General features: G+C 45.3%; 1 protein-coding gene across 7 annotated transcripts in view; it reads left to right on the plus strand.

Moving 5' to 3' along the window:
• FRMD4A (FERM domain containing 4A) overlaps positions 1–21,022 on the plus strand; it is a 595,336-nt gene that overhangs the window by 398,647 nt on the left and 175,667 nt on the right. For 6 of the 7 annotated variants that reach the window (XM_073879886.1, XM_073879884.1, XM_073879883.1 and 3 more), the window contains one exon: positions 11,430–11,495. In XM_073879886.1, the coding sequence (XP_073735987.1) occupies positions 11,430–11,495 (66 nt within the window). Of the gene's footprint in view, positions 1–8,229; positions 8,378–11,429; positions 11,496–21,022 lie in introns of those variants that run through there. The other variant, XM_025853463.2, reaches the window with a different exon arrangement.

Raw genomic sequence — 21,022 nt, forward strand, 5'->3', positions numbered from 1 at the left:
ACAGATGCATGTAACCAACCACTCCACAGCATTATATTTTAAAAAGAGGACATTTGCTTGCATATTTTTTTAAAGATTTTATTTATTTCTTTGACACAGAGAGAGCAGCAGGCAGAGGGAGAGTGAGCAGCAGGCTGCCTGCTGAGCAGGGAGCCCGATGCAGGACTCGATCCCAGGACCCTGGGATCATGACCTGAGCCGAAGGCAGACGCTTAACTGACTGAGACACTCAGGTGCTGCTTGCATCTTTATACAAAGGAAATTGGTAGGGAAAAAAGTAGAATGATGTGTTCATGCCTACCAGTCTGTAATGCGATTTTTTTAAAAAAACTCTTCTGAAGCAGGAAATGGATGTTGCAAACGTTTGGTTCATCAAACGTAATATTGTAACAGAAGCATTATAAGTAAATACATAAGTTATTGATGAATTTTTTTTGAATTCTTGTCGGTGGGTGTGCACATATATCCATAACATATCTTACAGTGTGTTTGTCCCCCGTCCCCTGGAGTTCAACAATCCTTTCTTACACTGTCCCTGGCTAAAGGTCTTCTGGCCCCTTCCTGATCACATGCAGTGATGATGGGGCAACACATTCCGTTTTGAACGACGATGCTTGTTTGAAAGTTCTTCCCTCTGTTGAATTCGGATGTGTCTTCTGGAACTTCTGCTCGTTGATTCCATTTCTGCCCACCGAAGCAAAGTTCTTCTCCCTCTTCATTAAATTATTAAATGTAATCATCAGATTAGCATACAGTTATTAAATTGGCCAGTCCCCACATCCAGGCATGCCCCGTTGGATTTATATCTGTTATCTCCATGAAATCAATAATTGCTTCCCTTCTCCCTCCCTCACGTGTCTTGACATGGACAATAGATGATAGCGGGTTACCCTACCACAAGAGCCTTTGCTGTTTCAGCTGGTATGTGGTTTTCCTGGCAGTCCTGAGAAGACATGGTGTCCAGATCTTCACCCAATCTGATTACTCTTCTTTGCCTTGCTCCACTCTCTTTCATTTCCTGTGTAAAATATGGTGCCCAGAATGAACACAGATTTCCAGAAATGGTTTAACCGTGGTGGAGTGTGGGAGGCTTCTTAATTCTGTTATTCAGGAAGTTACGCTTCTAGCATGTGAACTAAGAATAGGACCCCAAACTATAAATAATAGGATCCCAGCTGTTAAATTTTGAAGCTACCATCTAAACCTCCCTGTCAACTGTACATTTGGTCAGCACACGTTAAGTCATTGGGGGTCATGCAGATACTGAGAAAGACAGCTCATATTTAGTATTTCCTTATGGTTTTCCAAGTGCATCTGTATCTTCTTAGACACTGAGTTTCGACACTTGCAGTTAGAACCCTCTTTCCAGACTCCCCTCATTTCTGCATCAGTTAGAGTGAAATTGATTTGAAAATGGTGTTCAGGGGCGCCTGGATGGCTCAGTTGGTTAAGTGTCTAACTGTGGCTCAGGTCATGATCCCAGGGTCCTGGGATGGAGGGGGCTCCATCTCTATGCCCAGCAGGGAGTCTGCTTCTCCCTCTCCTTCTGCCCCTCCCCCACTCATGCTCTCTCTGTCTCCTCTCAAATAAATACATAAAATCTTAAAAAAAAAAAGAAAAAAAAAAGAAAATGATGTTCCGTGGCTCCTTACTGTTTCACCAGTGAGTGTACCACCCTCAGGCCGTGGAGTATATGGTCCTCTTGTCATCATCATAAATAGGATCCTCTAGCTGGTTTTCTCATGGCTCCTGGTCCCCCCACCACTCTCTGCCCCCACCTCTTCTGCACAATTGATGTTTCCGGAACATGCCCTGTTCCCTCCCATCCCAGACCTTCTTACATCAGGCTCCCTCTGCCAGATGTCCTGTTCACATCCCACTTCCTCACCTGAGTATTGACCGATCCTCCAGGTGTGAGTTAAGGTCCCTCCCACCCTCTGCCCAGAACATTTTATACCCTCCCTGTTGTCACACAGAATACCCTGTAATGGCCTGTTAACTTCAGTATCTCCTCTCTGGGATATACAAGCTCATTAAATATAGAAACAAAATCATGTTCATCGTTGTATATCTAATAAGATGCCCTGCATATAACACTATACCATAAACACTTGCTGAACACACACTATGGCGGATACATTATTATATATCACCCTCCAACCTCTCCCCCCACTTATTCCATTAGGATGGGTTGGTCACTAGATTACGTACTCTCTAGAGTACTGGAGACATGCATACATGTCTTCTCTAGAAGAGAAATTACCCAGCCAAAGGAACTTTTTCCACTTGCTGTGTAATTTTATTTCCTGTAGGGTGTTAGTAACCTGCAAATTAATTTGTAATTATCTACTAATTAAATAACTTTATCTTTAATACATTAACCCCTCACTGTAGTTGTTATCACCCTCCCCCAAAATTTGCAGTTGCTTTTTGTTTTTGCTCAGGGTGTTCGTGAATTAAAATTACTTTTTTTTTTTAAATAGAAGTATTTTTAAGGTAGTCCAGTGTATATTTTCCCCTTTGGGCTCACCCATTGCTTTCGTGCTTAGAAGGCCTTAATAAATAATTACCTATATTTTTTAAAGATTTTATTTATTCATTTGACCGAGAGAGCGCACGCACGATCACAAGCAGGGGGAGGAGCAGAGGGAGAGGGAGAAGCAGGCTCCCCGCTGAGCAAGGAGCCCCATGTGGGATTCTATCCCAGGACCCTGGGATCATGACCGAAGCCGAAGGCAGATGCTTAACCAACTGAGCCACCCAGGTGCCCCAATAATTACCTATTTTTAATAATCACTTTATGAACCCTGGGAGGAATTTATTTGGGGGAAGGAGGTGCAGTTAGTTTATACTGTAGTAGCTAGCCCCACCATTTCCCTTCTTGCTTCAGAAGATTGAAACCAACCCAGAACTGAGTAGTTCAGTTCATCTTTTAACAAAAATTGATCAGCCCCAAACAATTAAAATACTCCTTTCCTCTCTCCTCTTGCTTGAACCTATCTTTAAAGTTCTTTGATTATTCTTAAACTTTCCTTATGTCGCATGTCAGCTTTGGTTTTCCAGCTCCATCCCTGTCAGTCTGTGACGCACTGAAAACATTCCTCATATTTGTACAGAATACATATAACGTGCTGTGCACCCTTGACACGTTGCGTATATTATACCAAAATCTCGTCTCCTTTGGGAGTTTCTGTGCAAATCACTCTGTGTGCTTTGGATATATCACTCTTCACTCGTTCAGTTTTCTTTTTGTTAGGTTATGAAAATTTTACCTGTAAAGTCTCTGTCTCATAAAAACAATATTCTCTTAGGTCCATAGAGTCAACCTTTTTATTTCTTTTCCTAGACTTTTAAAAACTGTTTCCCCTGTGCCTGGGGTCCTTGTCTGACAACACCGTCCTCCTTTCCTGCTATAAAAATTCCAAGTCCTGGGGCGCCTGGGTGGCTCAGTTGTTAAGCGTCTGCTTTCGGCTCAGGTCATGATCCCAGGGTCCTGGGATCAAGTCCCGCATCGGGCTCCCTGCTGAGCAGGAAGCCTGCTTCTCCCTCTCCCACTCCCCCTGCTTGTGTTCCCCCTCTTGATGTCTCTCTCTGTCAAATAAATGAATAAAATCTTTCAAAAAAACAAATTCAGGTACAGTCATCAAAGCCAAAGAGATATTTATTTGCCTTTTCCTTTGGAAGAAGCATCTTTGTTCCACCCCAAGACTCTGCCGCTAGGATACTAGGTCCAGAACTCCACATGACCGAGAACCTATGTCATTTTCTTGCATCTGTCCTTACTTCAAGGAGCACAGTGGAATGTTAGCTGGGTATGTAGGTTCTTGCTGTTTCTTTGCCTGTTATGTTTTATCAGGGTTTATACCTCACTCAGCCACCTTTAAAGGTTGTCTGCACGGACACCTGTACTGTGAACAGTGACAATTAACAGAATAACACCCTGAACCTGCCCAGAGGAACAGGTGCAAGAGCTTTGATCTCTTCTACTCGTGTTGCCGACTGTGGTTTGGCAGTGCCTACTGTCCAGCCAGCATTAACCCACAGGTCATGCACTGACTTTCCTCAACCTCCTTTCTTTGGCCTATTCCATGTTCCCTATATCGGCTCTCTGTTGGTGATGGCCGGCTCGCACAGGATGACTCTGGGAGCTGCTGCGGCTGGGGAGAAGGACTGGCTCTCCAGGCCCCCTATCTGGATGAAGTGCCCCCTCTAGGGATGGCCAGGTCCCCACAGAGCCCTGCTCCATAAAGTCCTGACGCTTGCTCAGGGCAGGAGACTGCCACCCAAATGAAGCCTGTCCACACCACCCTCCCCACCCACCCTGCCACATAGCAAAAAGGAGATAAAGGGGAGCCTGTCTGCAGAAGATGCTCCAGTAGAACCCAAGTGGAACCATCCAGTTGCTGCTCTCTAGGCATCCAGCTAGTTGGAAGGAAAGGCAGAAAGCTCTGGGTCTTCCAGAACCCTGGACGCTTCTTGCACATGAGATCGTGGAAGTGAGCTTACTGCTCTGCTCACCGGCTTGGTGTCCCTGATGAACAGCGGGTCTCCCGGCGCCCGTGTCCTCTTGCAGGCGTACTCAGAGGGGTTGGCCTCAGACAGAGGACAGTGATGGCCTGTCCCACGGTGGCCCTGGGTGGCACCGACTCCACCTTGTCTTTCCACATCTGCAACAGACCTGTCCCACCTCCACATCAATAGCTTATCCTCAAATTGCAATGTCTTGTTGGAAGGTGGGAAGAATTCCCTTCCTCCCTTCCTCCTCCACAGGCCACAGCTTCGCGCGGGCTCACAGCTCCACTGCATTGGGATCACAAAGCCCATCACTGGAGCTCCCTGGCTGTCCTCACCGCTTACCCGTCTGGGTCTGTCCCTCATCTTCTAAACTTTAAGCCCAGAGACTGTTAGTTTGACCCTCTGCCCTGCAGTACCATCTGGAGAGATTGAGATGGATTGTCCTCCAGGACCTGTGGCTTGATCACACACGGCGGCGGTCCTCCGGGCAGCGGGTCCGCCCCAGAGCAGCGGCCCTGTGCAGCCGCCACGCCCCGAGTGCACCCATGACAGCATGCGTTCTCTCCCTGCATTATCGGAGAACGCTCTGGTTCCTTGTGCTGAAGGCAGAAGCGGATCTGAGCAACCGTGGCCCCAACACATGCTTTCCCAAGATCCTCTGGTAAAGCACCGGCCCCGCTCGTGACCCCATCAGATGCAAACTTGTGGAAGGTTGAGCTTGGGAGAATGCAAGGCTTTTTCAACTTTTATAATCTGTCGGATCGCCGCGTGAATGTAATCATTTTCATCTGGGTTTGATGAGTTACAACTGTATTCAGCAGCCAAGAGCCTCAAGGACGTGCCTGTGTGTGTCCTTCCTTTACATCCAGGAGACTCGTGGTCACGACGGAGGTGAAACAATCTGCCGGAGGACATAGGGTGAAATAGGGACAAGGTCATTCTTTCTGAATCAGACTTCTGGTGTCTAGCACCATGTGTCTCCTTCCCCTGTCGTGTTATTTTAATATGATGTCACTGAAAGACAAAAAAGGTAGGCTTGAATAGGGGGAAAATTATAATAAAAGTGGGCAAAATAACTTTAACCTTTAAAGATTATGGGCAGAGGCTCATACGATGTTATAATATTACATTATAATAATTTATTCTGTCTGGCTTCTCCATGGTACAAGTTAAGCATGAGCAGCAACAAATGGATGCATATTTTCAGTAAATTTTAATTTGCCCAAAGTCCTTTCTGTGTATTTACTGTGAGTTGCATTTCTTGAGACCCCTGTGAACATACCGCATTCATTCATCTCCTGGATGTGATAGCTTTATGATGATTGAGATTTTGTGACCCTGTGACCTTCTGGTACCTTCGCTGGGTCGTTGGGCCTTCATTAGTCTTAGAGGAAACCGAAGTGGAGAGAGGAATGTCAGTCACATTTTGAAGTGACCCCGAGAGCAGAGGCTCCAACAGTGAGCTGCACTGGGAAGTTGTAGTCATGTTTCTGGAATTTCCTTCTGAGCCGCCGAACGGCCCAGGTCAGAGGGCGGATTGCGAGGTGCTGCCATAGCACATCCGCCCATCCGGCTGCCTTGGGATGCTCCGTGGTTTAACGGACCAGGCCAGCAGGGGAGGCTTCTCTCTGTGTTCACAGGGACCTTGGCTTGGATGCTTTTGAAATCTGAATTTTCTATTTGATGGTGGAATTTTACAGGATAGGATTTCAGGTTTTGGAGGGGGGAGTATTAATAACTTTTCTAAATAAAGCATGTTTTGGAAATTTTAATTCTTCCCTTTATAGAATCCTAGTGAGGCTTTAATATTTCTTACTTTGTTGTCTCAGAAAGTTACCGTCTCTAAAATGAATATGAGTCACAAGACAGTAACTTACTGTGCGCAGAGACAAACCAAGTGGGCGTGTTCAAAGCTGTGTTTGCGGTCTGTGAACACTGCCTCCCCCCCCCGGTGTCCACCCTGCCCTCACCCTATTCCCCGGTGCCTCAGGGATAACCGGCTCCGTATGAATGTGCCTCAGGAAATGCAATCGTAATGTGCTGATGAGATATTTTTTAGTTTTTATTTTTGAGAGCCACGTGCATTGCTAAGCTCGGAATCAGTAACCCTATAGTCATTTGTACACCTGCATTAGATTTCAACAAAAATGTCGTCCACAGTGGAACTAGGTATGTATACCATAGTGTGTAACTTACTTGGCAAAGGACACGCGGTGGCCAAGAGAGCAGGAGGGAGAGAGGGAGAGAGAGGGAGGGAGAGGCGATATGTAGAGAAAAGGGTCATAATACAAAACATATTAAAATGGGGTTTACTTAGTTTTGAATTTGAAGACAAAATGTTCCTAATAAAATGTGTTTGCACAGGCTGAACTCGGTAGCCTGCCCTTGTCCATGTAAAGCATCTGAAAATCCCCATGGAGGGGGCATTTGTCATTGCTAGTTAGTTATTACTTGTTTTTTACCAATGAGGGGGGACTCCCCCGCCACATTTGGACAGTGGTTCCTTCCACCAACAGGAATATATCAGGATAGTGGAGAAAAGATGCCCTCAGACATAGATATTTATAAATGCCCCTCCTTTTCAGATTCTGTGCTCCCTGAGCAACTTCTGATCACAGTTTGGCTTCCCATTAATTCCACCTGCCGGGAGAGAATGTGTCAGACCTTCCGTCTCCAGTATTCTGACCTATGTGACAATTGTAATTCTCAGTTGTAAACTAATTAACTTGATTTGATGCCTTAAAAACGTAGGCAATCTAAAACAAAATCGCTGGGAACGAAGCTTCGCAGGATCCATTTCCTATGGCTGACCTCAAACACTGTCATTCATTTTTCTAGATAAAGTTTCTTTTTATACACTTTTTTAACTGAAAAAAAAAGTTAAGTCATAATTGGATGGGATGGGAGGAAACTACCCATAAGCCTACTACCCTAGCATATCAACTATTTTATTTTTTTGCCTCCCAATTCCTGTCCAAGTGCACGATAATTTTATTGGCTATCTTGAGAGGACACACATAGCATTTCATATTCTGCTATGCTCCCTTAAGCTAGTATCATAAATGCATTTCTCTGTTTATGAATAGTCTTCCCGATTCAGTGTGTGTCTTAGTGGCAAAGTTGGAGCGATGGGGTGGACACCTAACTTCCAAAATAACACTTCGCTATATATTCCTTTAGAATCACAGTGCCTTCGGCAGGCCTCTGCTTGGTATGGAATTGTATTGTAGCGAGACGATTTATGTTGGAGTGTTCGCCAGCTGACATGTACCAGAAGCCTTGCTCTCCAAAAGGATTTCCTCTGAGGGGGATGCCAACGCTGCAATTGTGCCTCAGCAGTTGAAAATGAAAACAAGCAAAGCTGTATTATTTTACAGTTGTTAGCATTCAAAAGAAAATTTCAATATGCCTGGAAAGCCAGACAAAGCTACAGATGTCCATTCTTTCCCGGTACACACCCAGAAGGGTAAACCTTTTCTGAACTGATACTCCAGTATCCAGACAGGATACTCCAGTCTTCCTTCAGTCAGGAAGGACCGACCATCCCCCCTTGGAGAAAAAAACCACGGTAGTGCTGCCCAAAGAAAGGCGTACTTTCCAAAAACATGATGATTCAAAGTTGAGTTTCTGTTTGGATGCACTTCTCTGGGCTGCCTTTTTTTTTTTTTTCCTGGGGACATTTTGCCTTCCTTCCCAAAGGGAGGCAGCTTAGAAATTCCCTGTTCAAATAGGGAGCGTGCTTAGAAATAAATTCCCCAGGACTGAAAATTGAGGCTTTTTGGAATAGAAGAATGAACTTGGAAAACTTTGAGTAGATCTTAACATCTTGATAGTTAATGCCTTCAACTGCTGAGCAGATAAGGTGAGATTATTTAATGGAATGAAGATTTTATTTTTCAGATGAAAATCAGAGCCTCACAGTAAACTCCTAGGTACAGGCATGAACTCAGTGTCACGTCGAGCATTGCGTGCTCTGAAATATTTTGGGAAAATGATATACTACCTCTTTATTACTGCAGTTAAAACTTCATTTGATACAGTACTATCTTGGTGATACCAATTTCCCTTTATTTTTGTCAAATTTATTAGAATGTGGATAAGGAAGTCAAGAATGTTTTTATATGCTTAGTCTTTTACAATAAAAGGAAGCTCAAAACTTTGTGTTCTAAAGATGCTAAGGACCAGCAGCATTTTTTTTTTGAATTCTCCTCTGTCCCCACCCTTCAGAGAATTTTCTGAAACCCGTAATAAATGTCTTTAAAGGAATTTCAAAGTAATAAGCTGGATGGTTGTAGCACTTTTCTTCCTTGAACTTCCACTATGTTAACCTTGGGTTCTTTCCATTAAGAACTGAGCTGCTGGATATTTGTACCTTTTGAACTTTGGACCCACTTCACCGATTTCCCTCAACCCCCTGACCCCCTAGGTCTGGCAAGTACCAATCTGTGCTCTGTATCCACGAGTTTGGTGTTTTGTTTATTTGTTTAGATTCCACATATGAGATCATTTGTCTTTCTCTGACTTAATTTCACTTAGCATAATGCCCTCAGGGTCCATCCATGTTGTCACAAATGGCGAGATTTCCTTCTTTCTTATAGCTGAATAATATTCCACTGCATATATACACCACATATTTTTTATCCATGTATCCACCCATGGACACTTAGGTTGCTTCTGTGTCTTATCTCTCATACAGAATGCTGCCTTGAAAATGGGGGTACATTTATCTTTTGAATGAGTATTCTCCTCTTCTTTGGATAAATACCCGGAAGTGGAATTACTGGATCATATGGTGGCTCCATTTTTAATTTTTAAAGGACCCTCCATCTGTGCGAGGCTCCCTTCTTCTCCACATCCTCCTCAACACTTGTTATTTCTTGTCTTTTTGATAATAGCCATTCTAACACATATGAGGTTGATAGCTCATTCTAGTTTTGATTTGCATTTCCCTGATGATGAGTGATGTCGAGCATCTTCTCGTGTGTCTCTTGGCCGTCTGGACATCTTCTTTGGAGAAATGTCTGTTTAGATTCTCTGCCCATTATACTAGGATTGTGTGGGGTTTTGCTATTGAGTCATCTGAGTTCCTTATATATTTTAGGTCTTAGCCCTTTATCAGATATATAATTGGCAAGTATTTTCTTCTATTTAGTAGGTTGCTTTCCATTTTGTTGATGGTTTCCTTTGCTGTGCAGAAGATTTTTATGATGTTGTCCCACTTGGTTATTTTTTAAAGCTGACGGATTTTTTAAATGAAGTCAGTCAGCTAGGATGCCTCCTGTGTGCACACTTGGTAGATTCTAATGGGATCTGAGCCCTCTCTCCTTTTAAGGCAGTTAACACTGACAGTTAAGAGTCCAAAGAATGAATAAGGACTTGTCGTAGACCCGTCTCACATCCATGGCCGCCGGCTTCGGCTTATATGTGCAAAATGACAGACCGTTGGACTGAAGTCTTCCTGTGGTTTTTAACTCTATTTTAACCTCTGTTGGAGTGCCTATGGGCATGTAAAACTTCTCTTGGTGCTTTGTCTCAGAGCTGGGGACTGCTGAGTCATTCTTCTAACTCAGATTCAAGAGACTTTCTTTTGGCCCCATCCACGCAGGGTGCGCCATTTTGGTTAAGATCCCATAACTAGGGAAATTTGACTTGATGGTAGTTGGAGGGGTTGGCTTCTTCTGAGGAAGAAATAAGAGAATTTTCCCACCAGGGTCCATGCCAGTTTTGGACATGCTGATGGTTAGAGGATAATCCCTGTTGTATAGGAAGAGAAGATGCTCTCTATTGCATCATTCCTGGAGAAAGCACTCAAGAGAAGGGACTGTGATGGCTGGGCATGCAGATGAGGCCAGGATCTGCCCACCTATTTCCCTCTCCTTAATCTGCATGAAGCGGCTGCTAACTGGGCAAAAAGAAGGTTGTTTCAGTGGGGGTATGGAGTATAGAAAAATACGAGGGCTGGACGGAAACTTCTGGGTCTTCTGGTCCAGACAGTGGTGTTGCAGCCAGCTCTTACCTGTTGTGAGAGCCTGTTGGTATGTTTTTTGGGAATTCTGTGTGCCAGTGGTAAAAACAGAACCACTATTAAAATTAAATTCTATAAATTTAGAGGTAAGTACCTTACATTAAAAACAAAGGTAATAAATACTCAAAACCCATCACTCACAGATGGAAAATTTCCTGATTATTTAACTCTACTATCACCTTGCCCCCTGGGTCTATTTAAGGTTACCGTATGTGTAGGAGTTATGTTGTCAGGACACTAGCTTGAAATCAGACCCAGGGAAGCTATCTGGGGTGCAGCAAGACAAGTTTTGGTTAGAGTGATGGCCAGCTGACATCGAAGGGAAGCCTCATTCTTCAAAGGATTTCCTCTGAGAGTGTCGCCAGGGCTCCAGCAAATGCTACAAATGAAGGCTTCTTCCTTCTAGAAAGCCAGCAATTAAACATTTCAGTTGCATTTCCCTGGGCTCAGCCCACTCGCTTTTGCATATGAGACGGGGCTGCAGAGATGAACACACCCAAGACTCGGTGGGGCCACGACCCAACGGTGACTATCCAGGTGCTCTCTCTCCCTTATACTGCCAGCAGTGTGTGTAGCAGAAGGTGCAAGGGTGAGGGGTCAGGTTTAGCCGTGAGCGTTTAGCTCCCGGGTTTCTCTATCACCGGGGAAAGCACTGTCGGGACTAGGTAATAAACGATTAACACAAAAATCCTGTGGAGAAAGAAGCTTCACAGAAATCAGATGCAATTGCCAGAGACGTGCTCAACTGCTCCCAGGTGCTCAGTAAGGGGGACACGGTGGCAGAGCCCGGATACTGAAATCTGTCCCTAATGTGTGTGATGAAATTATTGAATGGAAGATGCGTCAGGCTATCAGACTCTCAGTGACCATCGTTTGTCTTTCTTCCTAGATGACGGAGGGCCGTCGATGTCAAGTACATCTTCTTGATGACAGGAAGCTGGAACTGCTAGTACAGGTAACTGACTTTTGGCCAACGTTCTAAGTTTCTTCCAAGTCTTATGTGGTTTGGACTTCGATTCAGCTGACGGGTGGGGGACGATATAAACAGTTTTTAAATCGGTATCTGGTAGAATCTAGGAGAGAAGGGCGGCACACCATGGGATTTTTGTGTGTGTGAGTGCTATATTTGTCCATTCTGTTTCTTTGTACGCCACGCCTGAGGCATTCAAGGCCAGATGTATATCTAACCTATTGTTGCAAATCTCTAGAAAAGGAAATTCCACAACTGCCATTAGCAATTTCTACTTGCTGGAGTTAACTAGAATATAATATAAGTAAGTAACTCTTGCTGCAACTAGAACTGACGTGGTCATCTTTCCTGCTCAGAGAGGGGTGGAAAACCATTTGCTGTTTCCAAGTGAATCTTTCGTAGGTGTGGGGAAAGAGAGGCAATCTCTTGGCTTTGTCTCCCCTCCAGGGGCCGAGTAACCCCCATCCCGTGTGTCTGCGTTGCATCACTCTTGAACATCTACGTGTCCGTGGACGCGCAGGAAATCAGTCAGTCCATCTATAAATTTTGCACCCACCCATCAGAGTCAAAGAAGTCAGAGCTGTATTAGAATCATAGATCCTGGCCTCTTTCAGCTTACTCTCGAAAGAATCATCATTATACCTAGAGCCCTAAAGAATCACAGAGTTGCCCAACTTGATTTAAAGAACTTAATTCCAAATCTGTTGTTCGACTCCAACTTTCAGAACCGTATTTGCTTGAAATCCTCAAATGTCTGTCAGACTCTTAGAGCAGTGTTCCTTGTTATCCAGAATATTTTGCCAGAGAATCTGTAGTTCATCGGTAGGCTGAAATGACACCTTGCATGTGCATTCACTGGAGGGGGGGGACGATACTGCCACAATGGGAAGATATGCGTAGAAATACTCTTATCTCACGTCCCCTTGTATATACTGCTTGGATTTGGAAAATGTTCGAATTGCTAACCTGAAGGAGTTAATACTTTAAATTAGATTTAAATTATAAAGGCAACGTAGGAAACAGAAAGTAGGAAAAAGCTCATAATCAGAGCCCACTCATTTACCTACTAGTCTCATTTCAGCAAATTTCTTTCCAGCATTTTTCAGATTTCTATTTCTTACGTGGTTATAATCATAATGCGTGTAATTCTATTTTATTTTTCCACCTAACATTGTCTTTCATTGGCATTTTCCAAGTTACTATAAGTTCGTCTTTGTTAATATCAGCATCAAGTCCAAAAATGGATATACCATTTTTATCTAATTGTTTACTCATTTGGGCACATTTAAGGCTTTTGTTTGTTTGTTTTACGGTTTTTCTGCTATTATCAGTAAACACTGTCATTAACTTACCCATGGGTACAGAGTTCTTCTATGTTTTGGATTATGTCCTTATTAGGCTAGATTCCAAGACTTACAGTCTTATTAAGAGTCTAACTTGTGGTTTGGATTTGGGGGGTGAGGTGAGGCAGGAGACAGGAACTGTAAAGTGAGCAAGATCTCTTCCGTTAGCAAAATCACTGACAAAGCATTTGGAGCTTTCAGTTGTTAAGAATCAGCATGAAGTTTATAGTTGAGTGGTCCAGTGTTTTTAAGATGCTTTTTTTAAAAAATATATATCAACACTTAGAGGTTTAGAAAGTAGCCACTCTCTGAAACAGGAAATGGGACCTCAAGTGGCAGTGAAGTTATAGTGCGTCGGCCAGCCTGCCCCGGGAAGATGTGAACCCAGGGCATTGGAAGTGAACTTGAATCACAGAAAAGATATTTAGTTACTGCTGTGCACAAATTTGGAAGGCTCATTCTCAGCCTTTCACAATCCAGAAGATGTTGAATTAGGCCAAGCAAGAGAAGTCCTACTCTGCCCACACAAGTCACATGTTACTTCCTCTTTCTAGAACTCTGCTTCCCGTACCTGCACCCCTGTGCCTGGCTGGTTTCTGTTAAGCCTCCAATTCACAGCTCAGAAGACACTGCGCCCCCTCCCCCATGGTTCCCTTTCACTGACTGCGCTGTCACAACTCAGTGTCACAGCTCATTGTCCCTGCCTGTTTATTCTGTTGCCCAGAGCCGCCAACGGTTTGAGGGCAGGGTCTGCGTCGTGATCCCTGTGTATCCCCAGCACCCAGCCCAATGCCTGGCACAAATGTCACTAAATAAATCCTTATGGAATGAAAGAATGGGCTAATCCTAAAATGCCTTGGTATTATTTCCCCAAAGGACTTTTTGTCGTAGAACCAATTGCTTGGCAGGGGATTTAGTTTCACACAAAAAAACTATAGACAAAAAAAAAAGAACACTTCTAAACTTTCGGCATGATTACAAAGCGGACTTCAGCAGAACATAGAGGAGCAAGGTTAAAACTACTGGACAAACACCAAGTTAAATATGACTTTTCTTTCTCCTCTACAAAGTTCCCTTGTCCCGGATTATGTTCTCTTGACAAAATCCTTTCTAAAGGGAATCCCTCTTCTCGAGTTCATTTGGACCCATGCTAGGTTTTTCATAGAACAAATCATTTGGATCCCATACCTCTCTTTTTTTGATACCATAAGTCCACAGAGTGACAGCCTTGCAGATTCATTTATACTTTAGTCACCAAAGTATATTAGGTGTGGAAGGTTTTACTGTTGTTGCTCTGAAGAATAATTTCAGAATATTTGTAACAAGCCTTAGTTGAAGAAACACCCTTCTCAGTCTTGTGATCTGGAGTTGTGGAGATGGGGCAGGGTGGGTGTTGACCCGACAAGGTTTGTAAGATGGAGAGGCAGGTTTGGGGGAAGTGTTTCTCTCCCACAGAGGGGCAAGCGGGTTTACACAAGAGTGGCTGACGTTAGAAATAGTGGCAGACGTGGCAGGTCAAGTTTTTCAGCCACCATTAGGGTAAGAGATGCATCGGAGGCTACACCTGGCAAAACTCCAACAGCCTGAAAGAAGAGCAAGGTGACTTGTAATCAACACCTACTAAGGATTCCCTCCCCGCAGAAGGATTCTGGTAATCAGACACCCATACAGATCATTTCCTGTGGTGGTGTAGACCTGGTCCCTGTGACTATAGCATTTCCCTTCTTCGGGTTATAGAGCAAAATGGCCATAATCCCAACATTTAATGCTTCTTATAAAGCCCTTTGAGATTACTGAGCAGAATCTATGCTTCCAAATCCCTGACTGCCCTCAGTAAATCCCACATTACCCTTACAGGGAAAAGGGAAAAGGTCAAGCGTGCACATACTGGGATTTGATATTTGAAAGGTTCATCTCAAAATCCACAGCCAGGTCCCTGGTACTCACAGTATTATCATGTGACTCCATAAATCCTTAAATTCCACTTAAGAACAGCAGGAACGATGATGGGAGCTTTTAGCAACAAAACCAAGCCTCCAACCTCGGTCATCTGTGTGCGGCAGGTTCCAGCCACATCACCCTCCCATCCAACCTGAGACAGTGTCATTTGCCCTGTGGCCCAAAATTGTTTCAGCCCATCAGAAATGTATTCAAAAAAGCCTGCATCAGAGTGAGAGAGGCTGCTGTCATGCATATCTCTCTGTCAGTCTCTTCCTGATGCTTCTGTAGCCAGCTAAGAGGGTGTCGTGAATGTTTTGTAGTAAAGTAAAATTCTCAAATCTTATCTTCCTATGGCTATTTCTTTAAAATAAGTTTCTCCATTTTTTTCCCCTGCATACTTAGGCGAGCATTTTGGAGGCCAAGAAAGGGAAATGTGCATTAGCCTTAGTGAGAATAATTTAAATAAGACCAAGAAGAATTTCCTGACAGTGAGGGACAGTAAATGGAATCCTGGAAGCAGTTAATAAGGAAGATCCCGGGCTCTTTCTCTTGAATCTCTTAAAAATAGAATAAATTTTCACTTGATTGGAATGGCTGAGGTGTGGCCCTTCCTTGTTAGGTTCTCTTGAGGCTTATGACATTACGTGGCACCCTTTCTCACAGGAAGAAAAGCTAGCACGTGAAAAACAGATGTGTGCCTTCTCCCTGTTTCAGGGCTTTGCCCCAACCCCATAGATGAGTAGATGTTATGCTCTGTTGGCAGGAATTCTTCCCTTGGATGATAGAGTTTTGCAAATCAGAATCCTGTCCACCCCCCCAACTGCCTCAACGAACCCCACTTTTTGTTTTGTTTGGGAAGCTGCCCTGTGATGTCACCAGCATCCTCGGCCTGCTGGCTCTGACCCAGTCTCTCAGTGGCCATTGGCAGCCCTTTTATCACCATCCACTTCTGTTAAAATAGAGGAACAGAGTGTCCTGTGATTATGAGAAGTGGCGCAAACCTCAGCTTTTTTCCAGGAGAATGAGAGATGGTAGCTGGGGTATTGTTGTACATGACACGGTGTCCCTAATTCTGAGAAAGCCGGTGGGACAGACACACCAGGAAGGATCTGGAGCTGTACTGTGTCATGCGGTGGCAGTGTTCAAAACGTGGGCAGTCCACACCGACCCGAAGTACAAAATACACACCCAATTCCGAAGGTCTCCTGTGAAAACAAAAAGTAAAACATTTTATTAACCATTTTTATATTGATGATTCCATGTTGAAAATGAAATATTTTGGGCTATAATAATTAGGTTAAAGAAAATACATCCTTGAAATTAATCACACCTTGTTTAATAGGACTACTAAAACATTTTTATTTCATATGGGGTTCACATTTGTGGCTGATACTGTATTTCTGTTGGACAGCTGTCTCTAAAGGGTAGAGAGAAGATCATTTAAACAAGAGAAAAGATTGTGGATACAGTGTGGATACAGTCAAATTACCCAGCTTTAATGCTGGATGTCGTCTGCAAGAAGGACCACATTTTATAGTTCCTCATAGAGTGTCACTGGGGCGTATCTTATCTAATTTTTATGTTGACTCTGTAAAGCCGGCGCTAATTCAGATGAGGAAACAGAAATTGAGGAAGGTCAAATAACTCGCTTGAGGTCACGTAGTAGTAGTAGTAGTAGTATATACAGCTTGAACACAGGGTACATCCTGACCTTTTTGCTCTGCACTGTAATATGTATAATAAAGACCCGGGACATGGGAGAGTTCGCCTGTAATGTGGCCACTGTGCTGGCCCCCAGCACCACCATCAGAAACAACAGGAATTAAAGGCTTCAACCCCCATCTCAAGTCTAGAACCGAAGATGGGCTTACCCAGGTCATTTCACGTCTCTCAGCTAAGTTCCTCATCGGTCTGGTGAAGATCTGAACACGGGCACACGTGGTGAAGGATTTCCACATCAGGTGTCCGCCTCAGGGCATCAGGTGTGGAAGAAACAAGCCACAACAGATGGAACCTTCTGATCATTTTTCTCTGTCTGATGGCCGTGCTGGTGATATTCCTGCTTAGAGGTTCAGTAAGATACTCTGGTCCCTGAATCAAGCAGCATGGAGGGCAGAGTAAATCAACTGGCCTAAAATGGGCTTAAAAAAAAAAATGATAAAAAATCTGGTACTCTAATAGTGCTACTAGAATAAATAAACAGACTCGGGTTCTCTCTACGTGTGCACGCTCACCCTCACACCATCCTCCACTGCTTCCGTGGTTAAGGATGTTCTGTTAAAAAAAAAAAAAAATACAAGGGACTGTTTTCTACCAAGTAAACCAGGGATTCCCCCAAAGCACGTGTGGCCAAGAAAAAAGAAAAAAGCAGAGCTGATTCCCTATCTGTGCAACTGGGAAGGGTAGCCTGCCCTGCTTGCTGGCCCAGCCGCTGAAGCATGAGCCGGGTCTACCATCTGCTCCTGTCTGGTCTGACTTCAGCAGGAGGGACGGTGTCAGCCACGAGTGGGGAGCCTTGTGCAGGGGCTGGAAGCAGACTGAGGGCCTTGGTGGGAGGAACCTTCTGCTGGGACCTCCCAGGCCACCCGGCTGCCTCATGAAACGAGAGCCAGAAAGGTGTCGGGCAGCACTGCTTTGGGCTGACCTGACTTCACCACGATTGCTATCATCATTTCTCTGGCTCTTTGAAAAGCCGGGTCCTCCCCCAAATGAGCCAGACAGATGTCTTTCCGGCCCCTGTGGGTGGCCGGTCATATTTAACATTTTAAATGCGCAGGACGAAGTAAATCAATGCTAAGATATAGATTAGAGGCAGATAACACAAGGCTAACTCTACATGTAATCCAACGTTCATTTAGTGGCATGGCAGAATGAGAAATAGTCCATAACGCACAGCCTTGGGTGACACAAGCAGCTAATGAGTCTCCCTCTTGGCAAGGACGGAGGGACCCGTACGTCTCCCTTCGCGCCAGCGAGGGCTGTGACGGAGAAATTGGTGAGCTGTGCTCTGGACGAGAACAAAAGAGACTCTCAGTCTCCCTGTGGGGCAGTGATGGAGGGAGGAGTGTCAGGATCTAGCAGATTGATGCAATCATCCAGGGACCCCCGCCCCCCAACACACAAGCACACGCAGCTCCTGGACCAGACAGCTCATTCGGGCACGGGGCAAGGGGAAGAGGCCGTCTGGGGCTATGGGGGGGGGGGGGCGTCCAGGCTCTGGTTGCTGAGCACCAACCCCTTCTCTGCTCCCCTCCCCCACCTGACCCTCCCTCCAAACACCCCCCCACCCCCATTCTCCCTGGATGCTAATTTTAACCAGTTTGAAAATGTATTAGCTGGAACCATTGGAAATGGCCAAGAAGAGGCCAGCTTTGTCCTGTGGAGGGGACAGTTCCATATGGCTCACACACCGCATGGGGTAGAGAATGAGGAAGGAGAGAGGGAGACAGTGCAGCCCCTGGCCTTCCAGGAACGACCCTCCAGAAAGCCGATGTTGTGTTTTCACGGAGTTATTTTTTTTCTTTGATCCCTTTACAAAATCGTTTCCACATACTCTCCGTAGTAGCCCAGCAGGAGTATTGGCAGATAAGGAATCTTGGGAGATGGCTGTAAACCACGGGCTCCTAGTTTTTCGTCTCTCTGCTCAAGGGGGATGAGAAGGGTGGAATGGGGGGCGGGTAGAGGGATTAGAACAGATTTAATACACAGTGCAGTTCAGCAAAATGGGAATAGCTGTGTTTCCAGGGGAAAGACCCACATACGTGCACATACCCCTAAGAAGAGTACGGCTCTGGAGAGAAAAGGGGCCATCTGGGAGGGATGGCATCACAGGAATCTGGGAATTAGCAAATCTGGGTGTTTTTGGTTTTTCATCCATAACTCACAGATTGGTGTTTGGCACACTGTTCAATTCGGATACTTGCTCATTTGGTAAATCTCTTTTCTTCGTCTACCAGTGGGCGCTGCAGACCTGAGAGCCTCCCTTTGGGGCAAGAGGTTCTGTCTAGAGGGGAGAAATTATTCAGGTCGTAAGGCTTTTTGCAGATCCAGGGCTGGGGTGGTTCCTCTTCCCGCGACGGGCTGCGTGTTCTCTTACCCCCCCCCTGTGGTTGGGCTGGCCGCCTCCTGGGTACGCCTGTGCCCCCCGCACCCTGGCCTCCCTCGTGAGGAGGGTAGGTCTTTCCATTCTCGCAGCCCTGCGGCTCCTTGTCCCACCGCACCCGAAGACCAAAGGAAGGAGGGCAACGGCTCTCCTGCGAAATACAGAGCTGTCGGGCAGCCAGGGGCGGCGGAGCAAGGAATCAGAAAGTCGGGGGCAAGCTCAGCCGCTGTATATTTTTCTCGGACCCTTCCACCCCTGTGGGCCTTCCCCGGAGCCCTTCATGCTCTCTGCTTTCCTGGTCCCTCGCTGAGCCCAGCACAGAACTAACAATTTCGCCGTCCAAGCAACATGGAAGATTTCCAGAGCTCGCGCAAGCTGCCAGCTGGGTGTATGTAAGTGGCCAGTTAGGGGGCAGTTCGTGTGCCACACCCCCAGCCCACACACCACCCCGTTATCAAGCCCACGTCATGTTCTTCTCGCACCTTCTTTGAACGCGAGCCCACCACTCTCTCAAGGTAACCAAGCTCCTATTTTGACTTATTCCTCACTCCATCCCTATCTTGAAGTGTGGCCAGGTCTCTTTCTTTCTCCAGTTCCCATGACCCTTAGACAGACAGTCACCACCACCCGGCTTTGACATTGTCACCGCCGTTGGCTTGGAGTCCTACAGCAGCCTCCTCACTGACCCCCGTAATGGCACACTTTGGCCGTTCCAGTTGGTCCTACGCGACACAACCAGATGATTCTTCTGAAAGGACTGCTTTGTGACACGTCTCTGCTCAGAAGCTGTCAGTTCATTCTGTTTGAATTCCTCTGTTGGACTCTCATGTCCCTCCATAATCTGACTCGTCCTGCTTATAAGAGCAGTATATTGAAGCCAAGAAGAGTGTAGTGTTGTCCCTCACTGTCCCCTCTCTGGGTGTGCCCTAGGGGGTCGTAGTCACCAGCCTCAGCCCAGCAGAGCTGGCGTCCTGCGTTTTACAGGGAATTTATATCCATGGGCTTATATCCATGGTCCCGGACAGAAGCAACCACGTGACCCCACAGAAGTCCTTGAAACCAGTGGTTCTCCAACTTCTCTTACGTGTAGAATCCTCTATCCAGTACACGTAAGTGGAGGAGGTCTGCATCCCACCTGCCATCCACTGCCTCTTATAGCGATTCCCCTGAGGGGTCTACGGAGACCCCTCAGGGCTTGGAACTCACTATTCTAGAAAAAAAGCAGATAACAAAATACAAGTATTCCTTGCTCTATGCAAATGCATGCATTCCAGAACAGCTAAGTGTAAATCGAATTTTAATTACATAAGCCATCTTTTAAATGCTTTGAGAAACTTTATAGCTTAATGATTAATCATCACATTAGCTAATTGAGCACTTCTTTCTGTCCCAGACTCTGTTCTAAGTGCTTCCCAGATGCTAAATAATCAGCTGATAATCAATCACCTCCACAACTCTAGAAGCTGGGTAACTGTCACTGTTCCCATTTTGCAGATGAAGAAATTTAGGCACAGAGAAGTTAAGTAACTTACTCAGAGTGGCCCAGCTAGTGAAGAGTAGAGACCCGATTCAAAGTCAGGCCATGTGACTCCAGAGTAAGAGCGACTTCAGCGTGCTGAGAACACAGGCATTGGAGCCAGATGGCCTGGCTTTGAAACCGGACCAAAAGTCAAAATCAGCCAAAGCCATGGGGTTCCTAAGTCCAAATCTCAGTAGCTCCATCACCTTGGCCATGCAACCTCTTTGACCTTCGGTTTCTTTATCTGTAATCTGGGAAGGATAACGGCCTCCAGTCTTCCTGCTATAATTTTATCTGTAAATGGACACTACTAACATACTAGTGTTCTGATTAGGATTCATAGATTAGAACATGGAAAGTGCTCAGCAGACTTCCTGGCACCTCATAGGCACTGTCTTAACCAGGCATCGGGGGCCCAGGCTAGACCACTTAGTAGCTATGGTAATCTAGACAAGCCAGGTGCCTTTGCCACCTCATCTGTAGAATGGGGACATAAACTACCTCTGCCTTTTGGGGGACATGCTGCATAATTTCCTGTACTATCACTCCTCTAATAATTTGGCCTTCACTATGACTCTGTGCAAGGCTTTATGGTGTATTTGTGGAT

The sequence above is a fragment of the Callorhinus ursinus genome, unplaced genomic scaffold (genome assembly GCF_003265705.2).
Source record: "Callorhinus ursinus isolate GAN/ISIS: 27379988/994484 unplaced genomic scaffold, GSC_fseal_2.0 scaffold36, whole genome shotgun sequence".
Taxonomy (NCBI): Eukaryota; Metazoa; Chordata; class Mammalia; order Carnivora; family Otariidae; genus Callorhinus; species Callorhinus ursinus.